The sequence below is a fragment of the Terrapene carolina genome, unplaced genomic scaffold, assembly GCF_002925995.2.
Source record: "Terrapene carolina triunguis isolate 2854851 unplaced genomic scaffold, T_m_triunguis-2.0 Scaffold93, whole genome shotgun sequence".
Lineage (NCBI taxonomy): Eukaryota > Metazoa > Chordata > Testudines > Emydidae > Terrapene > Terrapene triunguis.
The window spans coordinates 7,654,958-7,674,478 of NW_020664444.1; the positions used below are offsets into that span (position 1 = coordinate 7,654,958).

The 19,521-nt window shown below is 48.0% G+C and overlaps 1 protein-coding gene across 3 annotated transcripts in view; it reads right to left on the minus strand.

The window, feature by feature from the left end:
• Nucleotides 1-19,521, minus strand: part of MPRIP (myosin phosphatase Rho interacting protein) — a 167,462-nt gene that overhangs the window by 45,213 nt on the left and 102,728 nt on the right. For 2 of the 3 annotated variants that reach the window (XM_026650579.2, XM_026650580.2), the window contains exons 6-7: nt 15,017-15,227; nt 11,599-11,758 (exon numbers count right to left, since the gene is read on the minus strand). In XM_026650579.2, coding sequence (XP_026506364.1) covers nt 11,599-11,758; nt 15,017-15,227 — 371 coding nt within the window. Of the gene's footprint in view, nt 1-11,241; nt 11,759-15,016; nt 15,228-19,521 lie in introns of all 3 variants that reach the window. The other variant, XM_026650578.2, reaches the window with a different exon arrangement.

Consider the following 19,521-nt stretch of genomic DNA (forward strand, 5'->3'; position numbering starts at 1 on the left):
CAATGAGCCTTCTCCAATCATTTCAGCACCACAAAGACTATTCAGCATCTTTGGCTCTGTGTTCGGCCCTTCACTCTCCAACTCTGTAACGAACCAACGAGTAGACCAGGGTTGCACTGAGAACGTTTACAGATGTAGAGAGGAGCATTCTCAGAGTGCAAAGGAAAAAGGATAGGTTCTGGTAGCCCCAATATAAACAGTAGGGCCCTGACCCTGCAAAGATTCACCCACATGCTTAATGCTATGCCCTGTGAGTAATCACATAGACTTTTAGTAGGACTATTCACAATGCATACATTAAGTGCATGTGTACACTTTTGTAGGATTAGTGCATTGGTCATCAGAGTGTGCTCCTGTCCTTGTCTACAAACATCAAAAGCTATTACTGTAGTAACACGTCACATTTGTCATTTCAAAAGGGTGTGGCGTCCTCTTTATCTAAACCACTCTGCATATCCTGTATGGAAGGAGGTTATTTGCTGCAGCACCGACCAATCACCAACTGCAGTACTACGCAGCAGGGCCTCTCATACAAGACACTGGTCACCCCTTGCTCTAATAGCAGCGTTGGTGCCTCTGCTGAGAGGGGACAACTCATTATATATAAGGGATGGGCAAGGAACCAACCCAAAACATCTCCCTAAGCCCACACCACAAGCCTTCTTAGGTTGGGAAAACTGCCCCCTTTTGTAGCTGGGATCAGAAGCACTCTAGTATGTCATGAAAGGTTATTCTGCCCAACCCCATAACAGGAACTACTGGAATTCTCAAAGAGGCCTGGTAGGGAGAGATTTTTTAGAACAATTTTGCACAACCAAGAGGTTCAGATAAGAATCAATCTTTGGGCTTTTTCTGAGCCTAGGAACCTTTTTAGAGATTCACCCAATCACTAGCATATGCAACAGAGGAGCCTGAGCTGCAAAATTTGGACCCTGATTTTGAACCCTGCTAAAAGTTCAATGCACTGGAAAGATGGGGCCTCGTCACAATATCTGGATCCAAATTGGGCTTAAATTCTTAATCACAAGGCTTAGGAGCGTTTGAATCTGAGTTGAGCTCATGTTCATCTCCAACATATGTAATAAAAAACAAACAAATGCATCATCAAACAGCAGCCAATTCAGGAGAAACAAGTTGTTTAGTTACCAACAATTATTTTCGATTCTTCTCTTAAAAGGGAAATTGTGAGGTCAGTTAGGGTTTTACAAGTTTTTACCAAATTTCATAAAGTAAAATATGGCTTGAACATAAGCATTCTCTTGCTGTGTTTGCAATCCAAACAATGCAGCACAGAACTAGACCATATGAACCAGACAGTGAAATCAACTAGAAACAAGAATTTACTAGGTCTGCATTCACTGGAAAAGATAAAGAAAGTGCAAAACGTAGACAACATCAGTAAGGACAGTCTGATCCTTTTAAATCAATCAGATTTTAGAAATAGCTCACTCCATTTTAACCATCTAAGGCCCCAATCCTGAAAGCTGCAGGATGGAACCCTGCGCCCTTGCAGAGACTAATTAAAGCCCCACATAGGTGCAGAGGTACACTCATACAATGCAGTCTGCAGGATTGGGGCCTAAGTCTTTAGTAAAACAGGTAAGGGGAATTTCTTTGCATACATGATTTTTAACCCAACAGCGCCCCTTTCACCAGCCCAGCCTTCTCTCTCGGACTCGGTTTAGCATGGAATAAGAGACCCATGAATTAACACTGTCTCTTCCCTTTCAGGAAAAGTTCTGAAGAAAATTAAAAACAAAACCAAAAAACCAAAATCAAAAGCAGGTTGATTTCTCATGAAAGGGGCTGCACCATCGAGTTGTCTACGGCTTGAGATTGAGATGAGATGGTAGCGAAGCAGGCGGAGTAAAGGACACGTCACACAGCAACACAGGAGGAGAAGGTGGAGAGCAACAAGACCTGGAAGAAAACAAGGCTGGAAAATGAATGAACAGAAGAGGAAATATATATCTATATATCTCTATATAAATAAATAAAAGCAAAATCACCCCAAGAATTCATTACCAAAAAAAGGGGGAGAGGGGAGAAATCATAGCAACCAAATCACAGCACCCAGTGTTATCATCATTAGATTGTTCCCTCCATTGGTTAAACATTTCAAGACAGGTGTTGCTGTGGCTGACAAAGACACGGTGAGTGTGTGAGAGAGCTGAGATTAATCCATTCTCTGTTCATCCCATGCTGATGACAGCTACACATGGGCACCTGAGAGAGAACCTGCCCCAAACTTCAAAGAAGGTATGAAGTATTTAAAGAGATGTGGTGTCATTCAGTACTCTCTCAACTCTTAAGCTTGCCCTAGGGAGCTCATCCTCCATGCAAGCTATTAATCTGCTCCAGGCCACTGAACACAAGCTACAGAATTGAGTTAAAGTGAAAGTAAAGGGGGCGCTACAAAGGCTGACAACAAAATCTGTAATTAAAATGATTTTCTCTGATGGGGAAGAGTTTTGTTGTATTCATTTATTATTTAGCTGCAAGAGAGATTGTGAGAGTGTTTCAGAGAGACAGGAAAGGGAATTACCCCAAGGGATGCACAACATTAGAGGATTGTTACAAAGAAAAAAATAAATAAAATGAAAGGAAGGAGTGAGTAACCTCGGTTTACAAAGCAAAGGTGTATGCATTGGGGTTGCAGGGGGATGACACTCACTTCTAAGACTCAAAGACACAGAGAAGGTGTTTGAAAGAAATCCATCAGTACAATTTGTCTGCAATTTCAGGGCAGTTCTGTGATTTATTGAAAAAAGGGAGAAATATTTCAGCAAACATCTAACTAGGATTCCATAGCAGGTCCCAATTCCTGTCATCAGAGGAGGGTAGAATTTAGGACACTGGGCATGTCTACACTACAAACTTAAGCCGATCTATATTTGGTCAGCTTACAGCCACCGCCGTAATTACTGTGGTAGTTCATGTCCATACTACTGCCAGTGGTGCGCATTCTCACCAGGAGCGCTTCCACCGACTTAAGAGGGGCGGTGTGGGGGGCCGAGAGCCCGAGCTCTCAGCTCCACATGCAGCTCCCCACCAGGAGCCAGGCTGACCCCCGGGCTCTCGGCTCCCTGCTCTGCGCTTGAAGCCTGGGAGCTACCGGGTTCCCAGCCAGGGAGCCCAGTCGGCAGCCCGGCTGGGAGCAGGGAGCCCCCACCCATTCCCAGGCTTTCTTGTCAATTCCACACTCCAGCAGGGAGCCATGAAATTGAAAAGAATGACAGCCAACAGATGATGTAAGTAACCCACTGTGTCTACAGGGACACTGCGTCACCCTAAATACACCGACATAAGCCCTACGCCTCTCGTGAAGGTTGGAGTTATTAGGTCAGTGTAGTAGGGCACTTACATTGGTGGCAGCAAGGCTGTAGTGTGGACACTGACATAATTAGGTTAACGTAAGTGCCTTACGTCAGCCTAAGTCTGTACTGTAGACCAGGCCTCAGTAAGAAGAATCTCCTTTAAAACCTTGAAGGTTATAAGCAAGCATGGGCAAACACCAATCAGAGGGCCTCAAAGCTCCACAGAGAACAGCACTGTGAGTAGCAGTGGAATGTGCTATCATTACTAACATGACACGCACTATACAGAGAGTGAATGCCACATGAAACTTCCAGCTACAAGCAGTGCCCACATCACGGTTTCAGAGGATACTGTGGTAACCCAAGGAGCAGAGCTTGTGTGGTTAGTCATCACATCTGAATTCCAGTTACCTTTAAGCCTTCTCTCACTAGATGGCAGTAAGATTTTTGCTATATCAAGAATTGCCCATGGTAAATCCTGTATCTGTAGTCAAGCCCCTACAGGAGCACCTCATCCAGGGCATAAATTAAGATATTACCACCTGGAGCTGGTCATGTTCCCTCTCTAGGCTCCTTGCTTGGTGTCAGTAAGGGCAGAGGCTGAAATAAATAAGGAAGTTCGGGAGGCAATGTGGGTAAGGGTCATTTCCTTTCTCCAGCTGGTTAAACAGCTTCCAAAGAGCTTGTAAAACAGATTGTATTTGAGGGAGTAGGGGGTGATGGACTGCATGTGTCGTCATTTATGGGGAGATGCCTTAGGAACCATCACACAAAAGTTGTCCAGGGAGCTGTCAGGTGGTGGAACAGCAAGGCCTGAAGAATCCGTGGCAGCTGGGAATAGGGAACAGGCATCACTGGGTGGAACACCAAGGTATGAGGGCTCTGGGGCAGCTGAGGAGAGGTGTTGGGCAGAACACCCCAGGTCTGAGGGTTCCATAGCGGGGGGGGAGGGGGTCATCTGGCAGAGCTCCCTGGGCCTGAGGGCTCAGTGGCAGTTTGTGGGGGGGAGAGTTGGGCAGAACACCCCAGGCCTGGGGTTCCGTGGCCATTGAGGAGGGTGTCGGGGGGGATCATCCCGGGGCCTGAGGGTTCCGTGGCCGTTGAGGAGGGTGTCGGGGGGAACGCCCCGGGGCCTGAGGGTTCCGTGGCCGTTGAGGAGGGTGTCGGGCGGAACGCCCCGGGGCCTGAGGGTTCCGTGGCCGTTGAGGAGGGTGTCGGGCGGAACACCCCGGGGCCTGAGGGTTCCGTGGCCATTGAGGAGGGTGTCGGGCGTCGGGCGGAACGCCTCGGGGGCTGAGGGTTCCGTGGCCGTTGAGGAGGGTGTCGGGCGGAACGCCCCGGGGCCTGAGGGTTCCGTGGCTGTTGAGGAGGGTGTCGGGGGATCGCCCCGGGGCCTGAGGGTTCCGTGGCCGTTGAGGAGGGTGTCGGGGGATCGCCCCGGGGCCTGAGGGTTCCGTGGCCATTGAGGAGGGTGTCGGGCGCCGGGCGGAACGCCCCGGGGGCTGAGGGTTCTGTGGCCGTTGAGGAGGGTGTCGGGCGGAACGCCCCGGGGCCTGAGGGTTCCGTGGCCGTTGAGGAGGGTGTCGGGGGGATCGCCCCAGGGCCTGAGGGTTCCGTGGCCGTTGAGGAGGGCGTCGGGGGGATTGCCCCGGGGCCTGAGGGTTCTGTGGCAGCTAAGAGAACTCAGGTCTGGGAGGGGAGACACTGGAGGAGGAAAGGGGTTATGAAATCTTATGGGGAGCCCAGTCTCCCTCTCCCAAACTGAATGGAGCCTCACAGCACCTGGCAGAGGGGACTGGGTGAGGCTGCCCTGCTAGCACATATCTACCATCCAACCCAGCAGAGATCTGGGTTTGAGGGTGAAGGATTCATTGGGAGAGGTAGGTAACACACAACACTCGCATATAACACAACATTTCAGTGTATGTTGGACCCTTGGCTTATTCCCTACCATTGTCTTGAAACTCTTTTTGTGCTCGGTCACTCCTGTGCCTGGTCAGGGAGGACACTTATTGTACTTATTGCTCAGCTAGCCTTTCAGGCCTCTGTGGGCACAGCATCTCTGCAAGAACTCCTATTCCAACAACACAGAGTAGAAGCGCTACCAAATCCACCCAGAACTCAGCTAAAGGAATGTAGAACAAAAGCCACAACCCACACTATGCACTTGACTGAGACCCAGGCTGTAGCCTGTATCAGGGACAAATGACTGTTGTATACATATAATTTCCATTTTATTATGTCTCCAGCGCTAAAGGAACAAGCTTGTGGGCCTTGGATTCACTTCCTCTTCTCTTTGTTCACTGGCAATGCAAGCTGGACTGTGCAGATGTAGAAACAGCATTAAACACCAAATGCATCAGTGCACACCAGCAGGGGGAGCTCAAACACTGATTATGTGTGAGACACACCAAAATAGCGTTGTTGAAAGTTTCTCAGAAAAGGTGGGTTCACTTTAGATATTTATAAAGAAGAGATTTAGAATATGGCAGACCCTCCCCACAGAAAATTGTAAAGGGGTCAGAGCAGGGGTACTGGAACAATTTGTATAGTTTTTCTCTTGCTTGGGGGGGAGGAATAGCTCAGCGGTTTGAGCATTGGCCTGCTAAACCCAGGGTTGTGAGTTCAATCCTTGAGGGGGCCACTTAGGGATCTGGGGTAAAAATCTGTCTGGAGATTGGTCCTGCTTTGAGCAGGGAGTTGGACTAGATGACTTCCTGAGGTCCCTTCCAACTCTGATATTCTATGATTCTATGATAGTGGGGGTGCTGAGAGCCATTGAACCAAACTGTAAAACCTGTATATGATGGAAACCACTTCAAGCCAAGGGGTGCGGCAGCCCCCCCAGAACCACTAGTTCCAGCACCTATGGGTCAGAGGTTAAAATTTAGGTCTAAACAATCAATAGGATTCTTTTAGAACACAGTCCTGAACATTCACTATGATTATATTAGTCAGATAGGATCTCTTAAAATAAAATAAAAAAAATAATAAAAAAAATTATGGAGTGAGTGTCTTTAAAACAGGACTACTAAGAGGAGAGGCTGCCCTAACGAGGGCTACTGGAAATCAGTGTATAGTTCTCTTCTGTCTGGAGGTCCAATCCTCATGCAATAATTTAGGCCATATCTACACTACCACTTATGTCGGCAACACTTATGTTGTTGAGGGGTGTGACATACTGACATAGCTACCGCCGCTCATTGGAAGTGGTTTAATTATGTTGATGGGGCTGTTGGCATAGAGTGGCTACACGAGAGATCTTACAGCAGCGCAGCTACATCGGTGCCACTGTGAGGTCTCTAGTGTCGCTATAGCCTTAGAGTGGATTGGTGGAAGAAGGGGAGGAGAAGCTTAGAATACTGACAGAACATTAGCAAATTCATTTGGTTTCACTTCTTGACAAAGAGATGCAGTTCACTGGGGTTTGCATGAGGGTTGAATAATTCTAGGTAAATTCCCAGCATCAAATGAGCTGGAGTAACTGTTAGAAAGTTAATGGACAGGATCATTCAGAAAGCTCTGAAGCACTAAAGAAAAACTGGCACCTGCAGTCTGAGAAGTGAAGTTTCACAAGTGCTCAACCTCAAATGGCACAGATTTAATGCAGAGAAAAACATGTTAATAAAATGTAAACTAAGTAAATCAAATTAAAAAGCAGCCAAGCCAAGCGGAGAGTCGGGAAATGTTAATTCTTGAGTCCAGTGCTAAACCAGTTCTCTCCAGCCAAGTCCACCTGAACATTTGAAACACTGAGGCTCCCTGGCTCAGGGAAAATGTGACCCCTCCTGCCCACACCATCCAGATCATCTCCAGCTGGGACGAAGTTCATTTATAACTGGCTGCACTCTCTTTCAAAGCCATGGATTACACTTGTATTCCTCCCAACTACCGCTTCTCCACATGACCCTCTTGGAACCCCCTTCTTCTATCCCAGGGGTGGCCAACCTGTGGCTCCAGAGCCACATGCGGCTCTTCAGAAGTTAATATTTGGCTCCTTGTATAGGCACCGACTCCGGGGCTGGAGCTACAGGCGACGACTTTCCAATGTGCCAGGGGGTGCTCACAGGCCCTGCCCCCACTCCACCCCTTCCCGACCCCTACCCTGAGCCTGCCATGCCCTCGCTCCTTCCCCTCCCCGCCAGAGCCTCCTGCACGCCACAAAACAGCTGATCAGGAGGTGCAGGGAAGGGCTGATCAGCAGGGCTGCAGGTGGGCGGGAGGCGCTGGGAGCGGGGGAACTGATGCGGGGCTGCTGACGTATTACTGTGGCTCTTTGGCAATGTACATTGGTAAATTCTGGCTCCTTCTCAGGTTCAGGTTGGCCACCCCTGTTCTATCCTGTCAGTGTCCATGCACTTCCCAAGCACTACCTTTCTGGCCAAGGAGGACTGAAGGAGGCCCTGTTCCCAGCCCCACACATGGCCAGGAAGGGCTATGCTGTTGAGAAGGGAATAGCTCCCTTTCTGTCCCCCAAAAGCAGGAGAGATGATCACGAACCCTAACAACTAGTTTGGGAAACACTCTCCTTTAATTCTCACATGCACTTATCTGCCATCTTTGTGGGAGGAAACTGTCAAGTTAAATATTTTGGAACAATTATCTGTCACTATCATCATCTTGGATCATTAAAGCTTGGAGCGTTTTAAACACTTACTCCCCATCCATGACCATTTATGCTGTTTGTTTATATTTATTGTACTTCCCCCCCCCCTCAACTGTGAAACTAGAAACTTGTCAGTTTCACTTTATTTATAGCCAACTTCACACACAGGCGAAAAGAGATCAATCCCACACTGCCCTGTCAGGGTGTGCCATCACCTTCCCCTCCCCCTCTCAAAACCCCACCTCTTCACAAATCACGAAGATGCTTCTCCTTATAGAAGGTTCAGTAAAACTTTTTAAACGCACAAGATTTGGGGCCTACACCACTGGAGAATGCGGATACAGACTAACACGGCTGCTACTCTGGAACCACTGGAGAATGTCTCTTTAAATAAATGGGAGAGGGGAGGAGGGAAAGCTGCTGCCTCATCACTGCTCAAACAAATCCTTTCTTCATTGGTGCTGACAATTCCACCCCCCACCCCTCTTCCAGCCCTGACTGCAGGCAGGGAGGAAAGGGAAACAATTGTAGGGACATTGGGAGGGGTGTGTGGGGAAGGTTGATCACAGAAAGCCCTTCTGAGTGAGCTATTGTCACAATCTGTGTAATGGCAAAATGTAGGCTGGCTTGACAGGACATTAGCCCACCAGCCTCTGAATTATGGTGAGCGACAATGCAAAAAAGACTTGTTTATTTTAAATCTTTTTCCAGCAGCCTCAGAAATCAAACAAAAGACACCCACCCTTGTCACGGCCACTGCGCTGATGGGAGTTTATTAAAGCATGTTTTTTTTTTAAAATACATAAATAAAAGCAAAAGCACAGGAGACATTCATCTGCCCCCACGCCCTAGGCAGAGCAAAGTCGCTTCAAATAACGGCCGTAAGTCGACTAGACATAACGGAGGAGAGTTTTCACCAGTGTTGACACAGCAATAAAATCCAATCGCCTGCTCCTGTATAATAGCCTCAGGAGCCCGGGAAACAAAGGGGCTGAGTGCAGTGGCCTCTGGGAGGAGGAGGAACCCACCCCACCAACCAGAAATCAGCAGAGATGAAATAAAAAAGGACAATATCTAGCAGAAGCTCTGAGATCCTTCTTCTCCCAGGTATCTGTTATCTGTATGCCTGTCTCCCTCATCAGATATTCCATGCCCTCTCCCTATGCCCCAGTTTGGACACGCATTTGCACACTAGTGCCCCAACTGGCACTACTAGCTGCTCAGAAGTAACCCCTCTAAAAAGCTATTGAATCCAGGAGTTGCACGTATTTATCACTGCTTTCAGCTATACAGCATCACATTGGGGCTAGGACTCAGGAGTTTCAGCGCCAAAAGAACACACAAGCCTCTAGTACCTGAACTATTAAGCTGGCAGTAGTAGTAGACCTTTTAATATTCTGTAAGCCAGTGGTTCTCAACCAGGGGTACGTGTACCCCTGGGGGTACGCTGAGGTCTTCCAGGGGGCACAGCAAATCATCTAGATATTTGCCTAGTTTTACAACAGGCTACACAAAAAGCACTAGCGAAGTCAGTACAAACTAAAATTTCATACAGACACTGGCTTGTTTATATTGCTCTATAAACTGAAATGTAAGTATAGTATTTATATTCCAATCAATTTATTTTATAATTATATGGTAAAATGAGAAAGTAAGACGTTTTGCAGGAATAGCATGCTGTGACACGGTTGTGTTTTATGTCTGATTTTGTAAACAAGTAGTTTTTAAATGAAGTGAAACTTGGGGTACACAAGACAAATCAGACTCCTGAAAGGGATACAGTAGTTTGGAAAGGTTGAGAGCCACTGCTATAAGCCAACCACTAGCAGGTGACATGATCACACACACACTTGAGCCAATATGTTACAATTCACAAACCAAGAATTACTGTTCTTTCTCCACCCAGTGTAACAGGATGGGGTCTCCAGGAGGCAAGCACTGCATCCTTTTTGCCAGACCCAGAAAGGACTCTATCCTCAGGTGGGAGAAGAAAGCCAAGATATTGCGGTCTCTGAGTCCCGTCCTCCACCCCAGATTGCAGCCAGGCAGCGAAGCTACACACTGCTTGGGTGAGTACAGGTTAGACACACATACGGTTCAGTTGCAAATTTAAATGAGTGGAACAAACACGAGTGCAAAGCGGTGTTGCTTGTGCAATAGCAGCTTCATGCCTGCATTAATTGTGGGCCAGCGTGAAAACAGTCCTCCAGGGGATGTGAAAAGCAAACCACAAGTGCTTGGTGACATCATGCTAGAGCGAACATGCCTGCAGGAACCCAAGTGCAAGCGAATCAGACGACAAACAGCCCTCTAATCCAGTGCCCTTGTCTCATGGCTTACTCTACAGTCATCACATAAATGGGGCTTTTTCAGGGCAAGTTAAATCTATCCTCCCTCCCCACTGGGCCTCCTAAAACCCAGAAAAAACGAGCGTGTGCACTGGACGTAAAGCCTTCTGCACTAAGCTGTTTTTCCACCCGCTCAGTTCTGCATCGGTGGCAGCCAACTCCCGTCTCCAAGATTAACACTGTGACACTTTGAAACCTCTCTTAGCTCATCAGACCATTGCATAACACACATGGCCCCAACACAGTTTATAGAAATACCCTAATTAATGGTGCCAGCTGCCACCATGCACTTGAGCTAGGGTGGAGAAGGAGAAGGGCGGTACTACAGAGCAACACATGGCAGCTTACTGGAGGAAGGTCCAGCCTACTACCCCAAGAGAAGGATCATCCGAGAACCATGGGTGACCTGGGCTAACACACACTGGCACTGGTGGGGATCACATCCTTCGCTGGTTAATATGGAGTGGATGTCCTAGCTATGCCCACTTCAGGAGCACGTCCCAGTGGCTACAGGAATGACTTGTATATAAAGTTAGAGTGAAGGGGAGTCTGGAAAATAATGGAGACTCAGGAAGATGGCCTGGGTACAAATTTGAGGGATCTCTCTGCACTGGCTTTGGGCAGCTGGGAGTTCACTCAAATTCCTTTGGCTGGGGATGCGCGACAAGAGAGAGCTGTTAAGGGTGGATGACCCCACGCCATCGGATCCATAAAAAAGTGGCATGGCTCTATCAGGATTCCCTCCCAGTCCATTTAATAGATTCAAAGGAGGAGAGACGCTCACCAGTTAAATACCTGGTTTAAGAGAGGAGGGCTCAGGACTATAATCGTCCAAATAAAGCATTTCCTCTACAATGGGCTGTGAAGGAACATGTCAGTCCCAGCAGCCGCTGCTTTACTAACAGAGCAACCACCACCATGTGGTCACGGTCAAAAGAGTTAAGAAACAGAACAGCCATGGGTCCCTTACCGTCTCTCGTTGCCAAAGAGCCGGGCCACCTCTTCCCTTCCAGGGCTGCGGGCCCGGGTCCTCTGCTCCAGCCGTTTCCTCTCCACCTGGAAGGCCTCCCGGTTACTGATCCTAATGGCCTTGGGAACATCGGCCAGGGTGGCGTACTGCCGACTGGCTTTGAAGGAAAGGGAGAGGTCCGTTCTTTCTGCTCCCCTTCCCCCGTCTCTGCTGCTGGAGTCCTTGTACGTGGGGTAAATACTCTTTGAATCCAGGGAGTTCAGTGAGAAGCTGGAAACCATTCGGTTGTTTGAGCTGGTACCTGGGGAAGGAAAGGGGTGGCTGTGCTCCTGGGAGGGTGATTTGGGGTAACTGTACCTGTTGTTCGGGGTGCTGGGGCTGGGAGGGGACGGTGGAGGTGGCAGCTGCTGCTCTTCCAACTTCGAGTCTTGCTTGGTCTTCTCCAAGGAAAAGTAACCGCTCTCAACACGCGCCTTCCGCCCACAGTCTATCCGGTCGCCATTCATGGAGCTCTCATCTAAGAAATGGAACAGAAAACAAGGGGAAGGAGTTGGGTGGAGGTTACTATGCTTGGTTCCAAACTTGATTTCGCCTCCCCTCCATTTGTATAAAAGGGGATTTTAACGCAAACTGCCTTGCCTCCGCAGGACGGGAAACATCTGCATACGATTTCCAGCATTACAGTGCCTATGGACCCAGACCCAAACCTGACCTGGAAGACCCACCTCTGGAGGGAAACCGGAAGTTCAGTTTCAGGATCAATTGCATCTTTGGCTTTTGTGCCCAGAACTACCAGAAAGAGTGATGATAAGAACAGGTTTCTTGTGATGTGGAGACTGACCTGCTAGGAGGTGGACTAGGACCCACCAATCATTAGCATTTCACACTTGGATTACTGAGCAGCCTGCTATAGGTGCCACATGCAAAGCTCCAATAGACATAGGATGGGATGGGTGCTTGAGACTTATTTACAGAGGGAAAAACTGGACAATGACAACAGGGGCTTCCACAACAGGTGGGAATGTAGCTAGCAGAATGCCATCAGGTGCCCAGCCAGCTTCTCACATCTGGTCAGGAGCAGCCATACTGCAGAAGGGCCAATAAAGTCTCCCCTTATTTCTTTGAGTCCAAGCACGCAATGATCTGACCCACTCTGTCTCCACAGAGTCTGGGAGGAGGGACACAACAACAGGGAAGAGCGGGTGCTTTGTTAAGACGCAAAGAGGAGGCTTCCTCTCAACACGTTGTACCTGCATATATTAGAAGGAAGCTCAGAGGTTCAGCCAGCAAACACCAATGCATTGCCTAATCACAAGTAAAATCAACTTTGATGGTGTCTGATTCCAGTTAAAAGAGAGAGAGAGCGAGAGAGAGAGCACGAGCGCTCAGTGGTTTGAGCATTGGCCTGCTAAACCCAAGGTTGTGAGTTCAATCCTTGAGGGGGCCACTTAGGGATCTGGGGCAAAATCAGTACTTGGTTCTGCTAGTGAAGGCAGGGGGCTGGACTCGACCTTTTGGGGTCCCTTCCAGTTCTATGAGATAGGCATATCTTCATTTAAAAAAAAAAAAAAAAAAAGGTCAGGAGAGGGAAAAAAGAGAGGGGAAGGTGCGTTAATAGCTGGAGGAAGCATGGCTCCATCAGCAGCTCTATTTCTTCCTCCACAGAAAAAATGGGGTGCTAGGAGAGCATTGAGGCCTCATTGCAAGATGAAAAACAGCTGTGTGCATTCTTTTGCCAGAGTGAGTTAGTGACCACCAGCCTCCACGCCAGCACAGACAAAGGCATTAAGGAAAGGGGAATCCCTTCACACTGCTCTTGCTACAGAGGGCACAAGGAACAATTCCCGTTTTGCATTCACACCACCACCAAATTGTGCACGAGCATTTGTTTTCAAGGGCCAAAATAACCTGCATCTAATCACCACTGCACTTCCTGAATTGTTGGCCTCTAGAAGATTCTCCATATGTAAGTTTGGAATGTGGAGAAAATCGTTCTGTTCCAGGCAGACTTGACCTGCTGGTTGATTGGTTGGTAGGTAGGTAAGTGTGACTGTATACACACACGCATGCAGGGAAGAAGGGGAGGCAGCAGAGAGGTCTACATCCAGCAGCGACTTTCCCATCCATTCTGAAGATCATAAGCTGGATGGTAAATTATTTTGTTTTCTCCAGCCAAAAAACAAGTGACCGAAAAGCAGCATCTGTGGAGGTAACACACACACACACACACACACACACACACACACCCTCCTGCCCATGGCCACATCCCAAGGTGTCAAGGGCAAAAGCCTATTGATTCATCAAAACCAGGGCTTTGCTGACACCAGCTAAATCAGAGAGACGCAAAGGGAGCAGTCTTCTTCCATTAGCTAATCCCAAGAGAGCAAGGAGGAAAGCAATCGTTTTAGCTAGCCGCTCAGAACATGCAACAAACTCAGCCTTCCCCTCCGCCCCCGATTTATCCAAGGGGAACACATAACACAAAGCAGGAAGAAAGCCCGGGCCTCTATTGTTTCGTTTAGAACAATACAGCAGACTCCGGAGGCTTCCATGGACTAATCAGAGGAGACAAAATGTAAACAGCTGCCCTGATATAGGGTTGGGAGGAGGAAGCAGCGCCTCAGTGCTTGGCAATAAAACAGGACCAACTGTAGGCAAGTGCCTCTCTGTATCCATTAGGGCACTATTTCCCAAAGGGTAGGCTGCAACCAACTGGAAAGCTGGGATAGGTCACGGGCCCAGTCCAGAGAGGAGACCATTGGGGGCAGGGGGGTGTTGGATAGCGAGCCCATCCCACACTCATCCTGCAGCGAGTGCTTCTGTCCCATGGAACTGGGCTGAGAGGGTTGCTGTGGGTGGTCGGTGCCCCATTCGTGGGGCGAGGCGGAGCCGGCAGCAAAGGAAGCTGGCCTCTGATTTTGCCTCCTTGCTCCCCATGCATCAGGACCCTGGGTGGGTTGCAAAAATTAAGACAAAATGCAGTTGGTGGGCTGCCTTAGTGAAAAGTTTGGGAATCACTCAGTGGCTAGTATAAAGGTTCAGGACAATGAAATCAGCCCTAGTCCATGACTGTGCCTACCCAGGCACTGCCTTAATGTAAATAATATCACCTTCATCAACAGGGCAGTTTCCTTCTGTTTCTCTATGGCAGTTGTGGGATCTTGGGTACTAACAGGTAGTTGGGTTTCCAAACCAGTAGGGGAACCGTTACATTTGTTTAAAATAATAAATACTACTACTACTACTACTACACAGACAAGAAACCATTTCTATTCATGTTTTTAAATAAAAGCAAGTTTAGACCAAACTTTTTGACTAGGTCCCATTAAGAGAGCCACACCACTCCAGTCAAGACAGCTATGTAATCAAACCAAACTGCTGCAGGAAAACCTTCCAATCCTAGTAACAACTTGGGGTTACTCGGCCATTAATAATAGCATTTTGCACTTTGAAAGCACCTTCCATCAGAGGATATCAAAGCACTTTACAAACAGTAGGCTTCACAACATCCCTGTGAGGTAGGTAAGGTATTAGATCCACCTTTCAGAGAGGTAAGTTGACGCACAGAAGTGTTTGGGGGGATTTGACCAACATAATCTATTGGGGCAATGGCAGAGCCAGGAAGTGACATTGCTCACTGCTCCCATGGACTTCCTGAAGTTGCAGGTGCTCAGCAGTTTCTGAGCATCAAGCCGTAAGAGTCTCATCTTCCAGGCCCTGCTCCAGTCACTACACAGCAAACAGGAACCAGTGCCAGCGTCCCTCTGGTCCTTACCTTCTTTGCTTTCCAACACAGGTTCCTTCAAGGAGCTGGCAGGCATGGCCTGACTCTGCATGGGGCTCTGGGCTGGGCTGATGCTACTGTTCCCATCTGGTTGATCTTTGCCCCTCATTTCTTCTTGCCAGAGGGTGGACTTGGTAGTGGGGACCTTCTCTGCATTAGGAATGTTGCTACTGGTCACAGCCATCTTAGCGGGGCCAGGTTCCTAAAGAGAACAGGAAAAAGGCACTGGGTATCACTGCACATTCTCTACGTCCTAGCGCCAGTCATCCCGACTTACCATAGCAGGTAGGTCCTTATCTGGAGACACATGGACCACTTTACCCCAACCTCTTAGGCCACATGGCATTTCGATGCACTTACAAAGGGGTGTGTGTATTTCCCTTCCCTGAATGATCTGATTTATACATTTCAAATGCTGGCAGGTCTAAGTGCTTCTCCCAAGCGGAACAGGCTAATTCAGGACTTCCTTAAGCAAGGCGGTTAAGCACCGCTCTTACAAAGAAAAAAGGAAATGTCTTTAATATGCTCTCCTGAGGGAGGGATCCAAAAATGGCCCACATCTCCCTCTCTGTCCAGCTGGAGAAAGAAACCAGAGCAAAGGTAAGCTCACAAATGAAGGAAACCTACTGACCCTGAGAAGAAGCAGATATACATGGTAGGGGCCTCTTTGCTTTGCTGTGCTTTGTTTTCCAGTAGGAACTGCCCCTCCCAGTTCGGCAGACAGAACGCAGCACAATACCAGCGCTTTTAACTATTCACTTGTGTAAAGTTCCCGCTCATGAAACCATGGATTAACCAAGCCTTACAGCTCAGCCAATAAACGCCAGCTCTGACCGTGATGCCTGCTGCTGGCCCTTTCCCAAGTAGGCGTGCTGTAGGTCTGGTGCGTCTGAGGCATGCCGTCACCAGACCAATGAGCACAGTACACACATTTGAGATAGAGAAAGATCACGCTGAAATAGATTCTAATCTATGGGGATCAGCTTCCTTGAGGGGCTACTGAGACCTAGCAAACTCACTTCATTTTGACCCAATCAAGGACAAGAATGCTTGTGAAAGGCCGGTGCTATCACTTGCCACAGAACCACCTCAGTACAGACCAATAGGAGTTATAAACACTTACACGGCAGTATATGTCTAAGATGTCTCGTTGGTGGAGGATCTTACGAGATTATTATTATAACACTTTCTTCCCCAAGGATCACAACTACACACACAGAAATCCAGCAATGCAACCACCTCTGGGGCAGGAGGTGGGAGATGGGATATTTTGGCCAACCAGGGCATTGAACATGCATTCTAAAAACCCTTGATGGATTTTTATTGTATTCTGTGACATTTAACATATGGGCTACCTGCTTTGATCCCTCCACAAACGTTTACTCTGAAGCATCCTCACATCCACGAAAGGTACACCTCCACCCCCTCCCCTCTCTCTCATATCTTCTGAGGACTGGAAAGATCAACTTCAGCTGCGAATCATTTCCATCAGGATGGCAAGGAACAGCTGGCCCTGGACACCACTTCAAGTGGAAGGCCGCACCGGGCTCTGCATTCTTCGGCCTGGAGCGTGGCTTTCCCCTCAAAGCAACGTTTCACAAACTGTCAGCACCCGAGAGAGCAGCGAACCTCGCCAAGAGGGGAAGCTTTGAAGCCCAGCCAGGCCTTGGATCTTCGGAAGCACGGACAAGAGTGAGAGCTCTCGTCTGACAAACATGCCCACCCATTGGCGAAGCTGCCCTCGCCCGGTCCATCAACAGGGGATGTGGAGGATGTCCTTGAGCCAAGGCTCCGCGTGTGTTGAACTCTTGCCCAGAAGACCTTCTTAGAGACAGGACTTCTAGAGCCCATCGAGTCACATTTCAACAAGGTTCCATTTGCAAGAAGACAACAATTACCTGACAAATTCCCCTGGCTAGAAACAATGAGCACAGCCTACCTCCCGGGGTTCCTCCCAAAGGGCTCCGCTGGTTTAGACAAAGAAGGGCTTTATGTGACTAGAAAGCAGATTATACTTTAAGGGCGAGAAGGGGTTAGAGGAACACCTGAGTTGCACACACACACACACACACCCCGAGTATATTTTACAGTTAGAACAGGGGTTATTTTTCAGATAATGCAAGTCCCACCCTCTAGCCTGGTTTCCCAGCTATTTCCTGCCCAGCTACCAGCCCCAAGCCGCACTTCCTGCTGAGAGAGAGATTAGCGGCTTCACAGCATTACTGCCTGGGAGCCCAGAGACGGGGCTGCAGGCGGAAATGTCACATGCCTTTTTCCTCTGGTTTACACCCATTTTTAAACAGCAGCTCCTCACCTTCACTTTTGCAAGGTGCTGTCCATTTCTACCAACAAGCCACAGAACCCCCGGTAGGTGGCATATGGGCTAAGTCAGTATCCGGAAGGGCTTCCGACTGTCAGCAGCGGGGAACATCTGAGCCCTTCTCCTCACCTGCATGCTGTCGCTGCAGCATAGCAGGTGTGTGGCTTTGACTGCTGGATTGACAAGCCCCCGTCACAGCAATCCTACACAGATCCATGAGATCTTCCATTTTGTTTTTGACTTCAAGGCCTTCTGCCCACCTATATCTATCAATCTGATATCCCCCACGATCCCTACCCTAGCCTTCTGCCTCCAGCCAAGAAACAGACAGTAAATCAGTTCAGCTGCTAGATTTCATGCTCATGCAATGGGAGTCTTCTCACTGCCTTACACACCCCAGGTGTGGCACCAACAGTGCAACCTCTACAGAGCACACCTGACAGGTGATGCTCCATGAAGCAAATAAACCAAATCTCTTTCCCTCTGTGTGTGTACACACACAACCAAATCCCCTTCCCTCTGTGTACACACACACACACACACACTTATTTCCCTCAGTCTCCTGACATTGACAGTCTTGCTCTTAAACCCGGCTGCCCTTAACATATGTCCCATGACCCCCTAGGCCTCTCTCCTCTGCTTTCATCTGCCAGCCAATAAACTGAATTTGCTCACATCAGAAAACATTTTTTGTGCAATGGCTTCAAAAAATAATTAAACTAGAGGAATTCATTCCCTACTGTTAAACAGTTGCAGTCATCGTTTGTCTGGTCTGGTTTGCAACGAGCCGCAAATAAAGAAAAAATGCAATGCCTTAACGCCTGAGATGGCTAAATGGACATTTACTTTAAAAACAGAAGAGCTATTTAACACAATTTAAAATGCAATTAAGGAAATACTAGTTATTTTAAATGCATCTCTAAGTACGACTGGCCCTAACATAAATCAGCGACAGTTGCCATTTTACTCAGTACCCTTGCAACAGGAAGCCCGGTCCACTGACTTAGTTTGTGATGAAGGAAGGACAGTTTAGCAGGTTAATGCATGAGACAGGATGGGGACTTTCACAGCTGGAGTAAAGTTCAGTTCTATTAATTAGGGAATTTTTTAGAATTTTTCTTAAAGCCACTGGGTACTTGTCAGAACAAACCAGTGATAAATTAACCACAGCCAGAAATAATATTTAAGGAAATTGTGACAGCCCTTCCCAATGTCTCTCGACCACTTGACACACGATGGGCAAATCAAGGTGAATCTTAACTACTGTATTAGGCACAATGGGCCTGTAAACCTATAAACTTACTGGCTACCCAAGCACAGTGCTTGCTGCTGAGAGTTATCCCACGGCAGTCAAGAGGACTGTGTGTGTTATGAAGAAGAAATAAGTGTTTGTAGGCTCAGGCCCTTAGATGCTCTGGTGATTTTATATATAGAAAAGAATCTGGTCTCCTGCTCTCACATGAATATATTATAAATACACCAATACACGCATATGCCCACATTTTCGAGGACAACTAGGAATTGCCTCAATTTTTAGACACCTGAGATATTTTAATGGGTTATTTTCAGAGAGTGAAAACTCAACCCATCTTCTGAAGGTCCTTTAAGATGTCTCCAACTGGGCACTCAAAGTTACTAATCTCCTTTGAAACTTTACTCCATCTATATGTATTAATGAATACGTACGCACATATATCCAGACAGAGAGAGAGAGAAAGATTGAGAAGGACACAGTTGAGCAAAGCAGCACTGCCTAGGCAAGTAGGCAAGTCTGCTTCTTTCCGTTTCTTTAGCTGTTCAAATTTTGTATTATATTGTCACCCCTTTGCCGAGTTGTAGCTGAAGCCTGGGCCTTGGAGACCAGCTTTCAGTGGGAGCTGAAATCAGTGCAGCACACAAAGAGAAGTCCTGGAACAGTGGTGGCGATAAATTGCACGGAGTCCAATCCCTTCTTTCAGGGATCTCCGCCCAAATACCAATGTCCTCGTTTCCAGGGAGCAATTCTGCACCAAGAACTGACTCCAGTTAGAGAGATTAAGGCAGAGAGCAAGGTCCCTTGCTGCTTGTCACGCCCCCCTCCCCCCCTCGGAAAAACATCAGAAAACTAGCCACCTGCCTGCATTTCCTTCTGAGATTAAAAAGATGCTCACATGCGAAGAAAAAAACACTACATTTA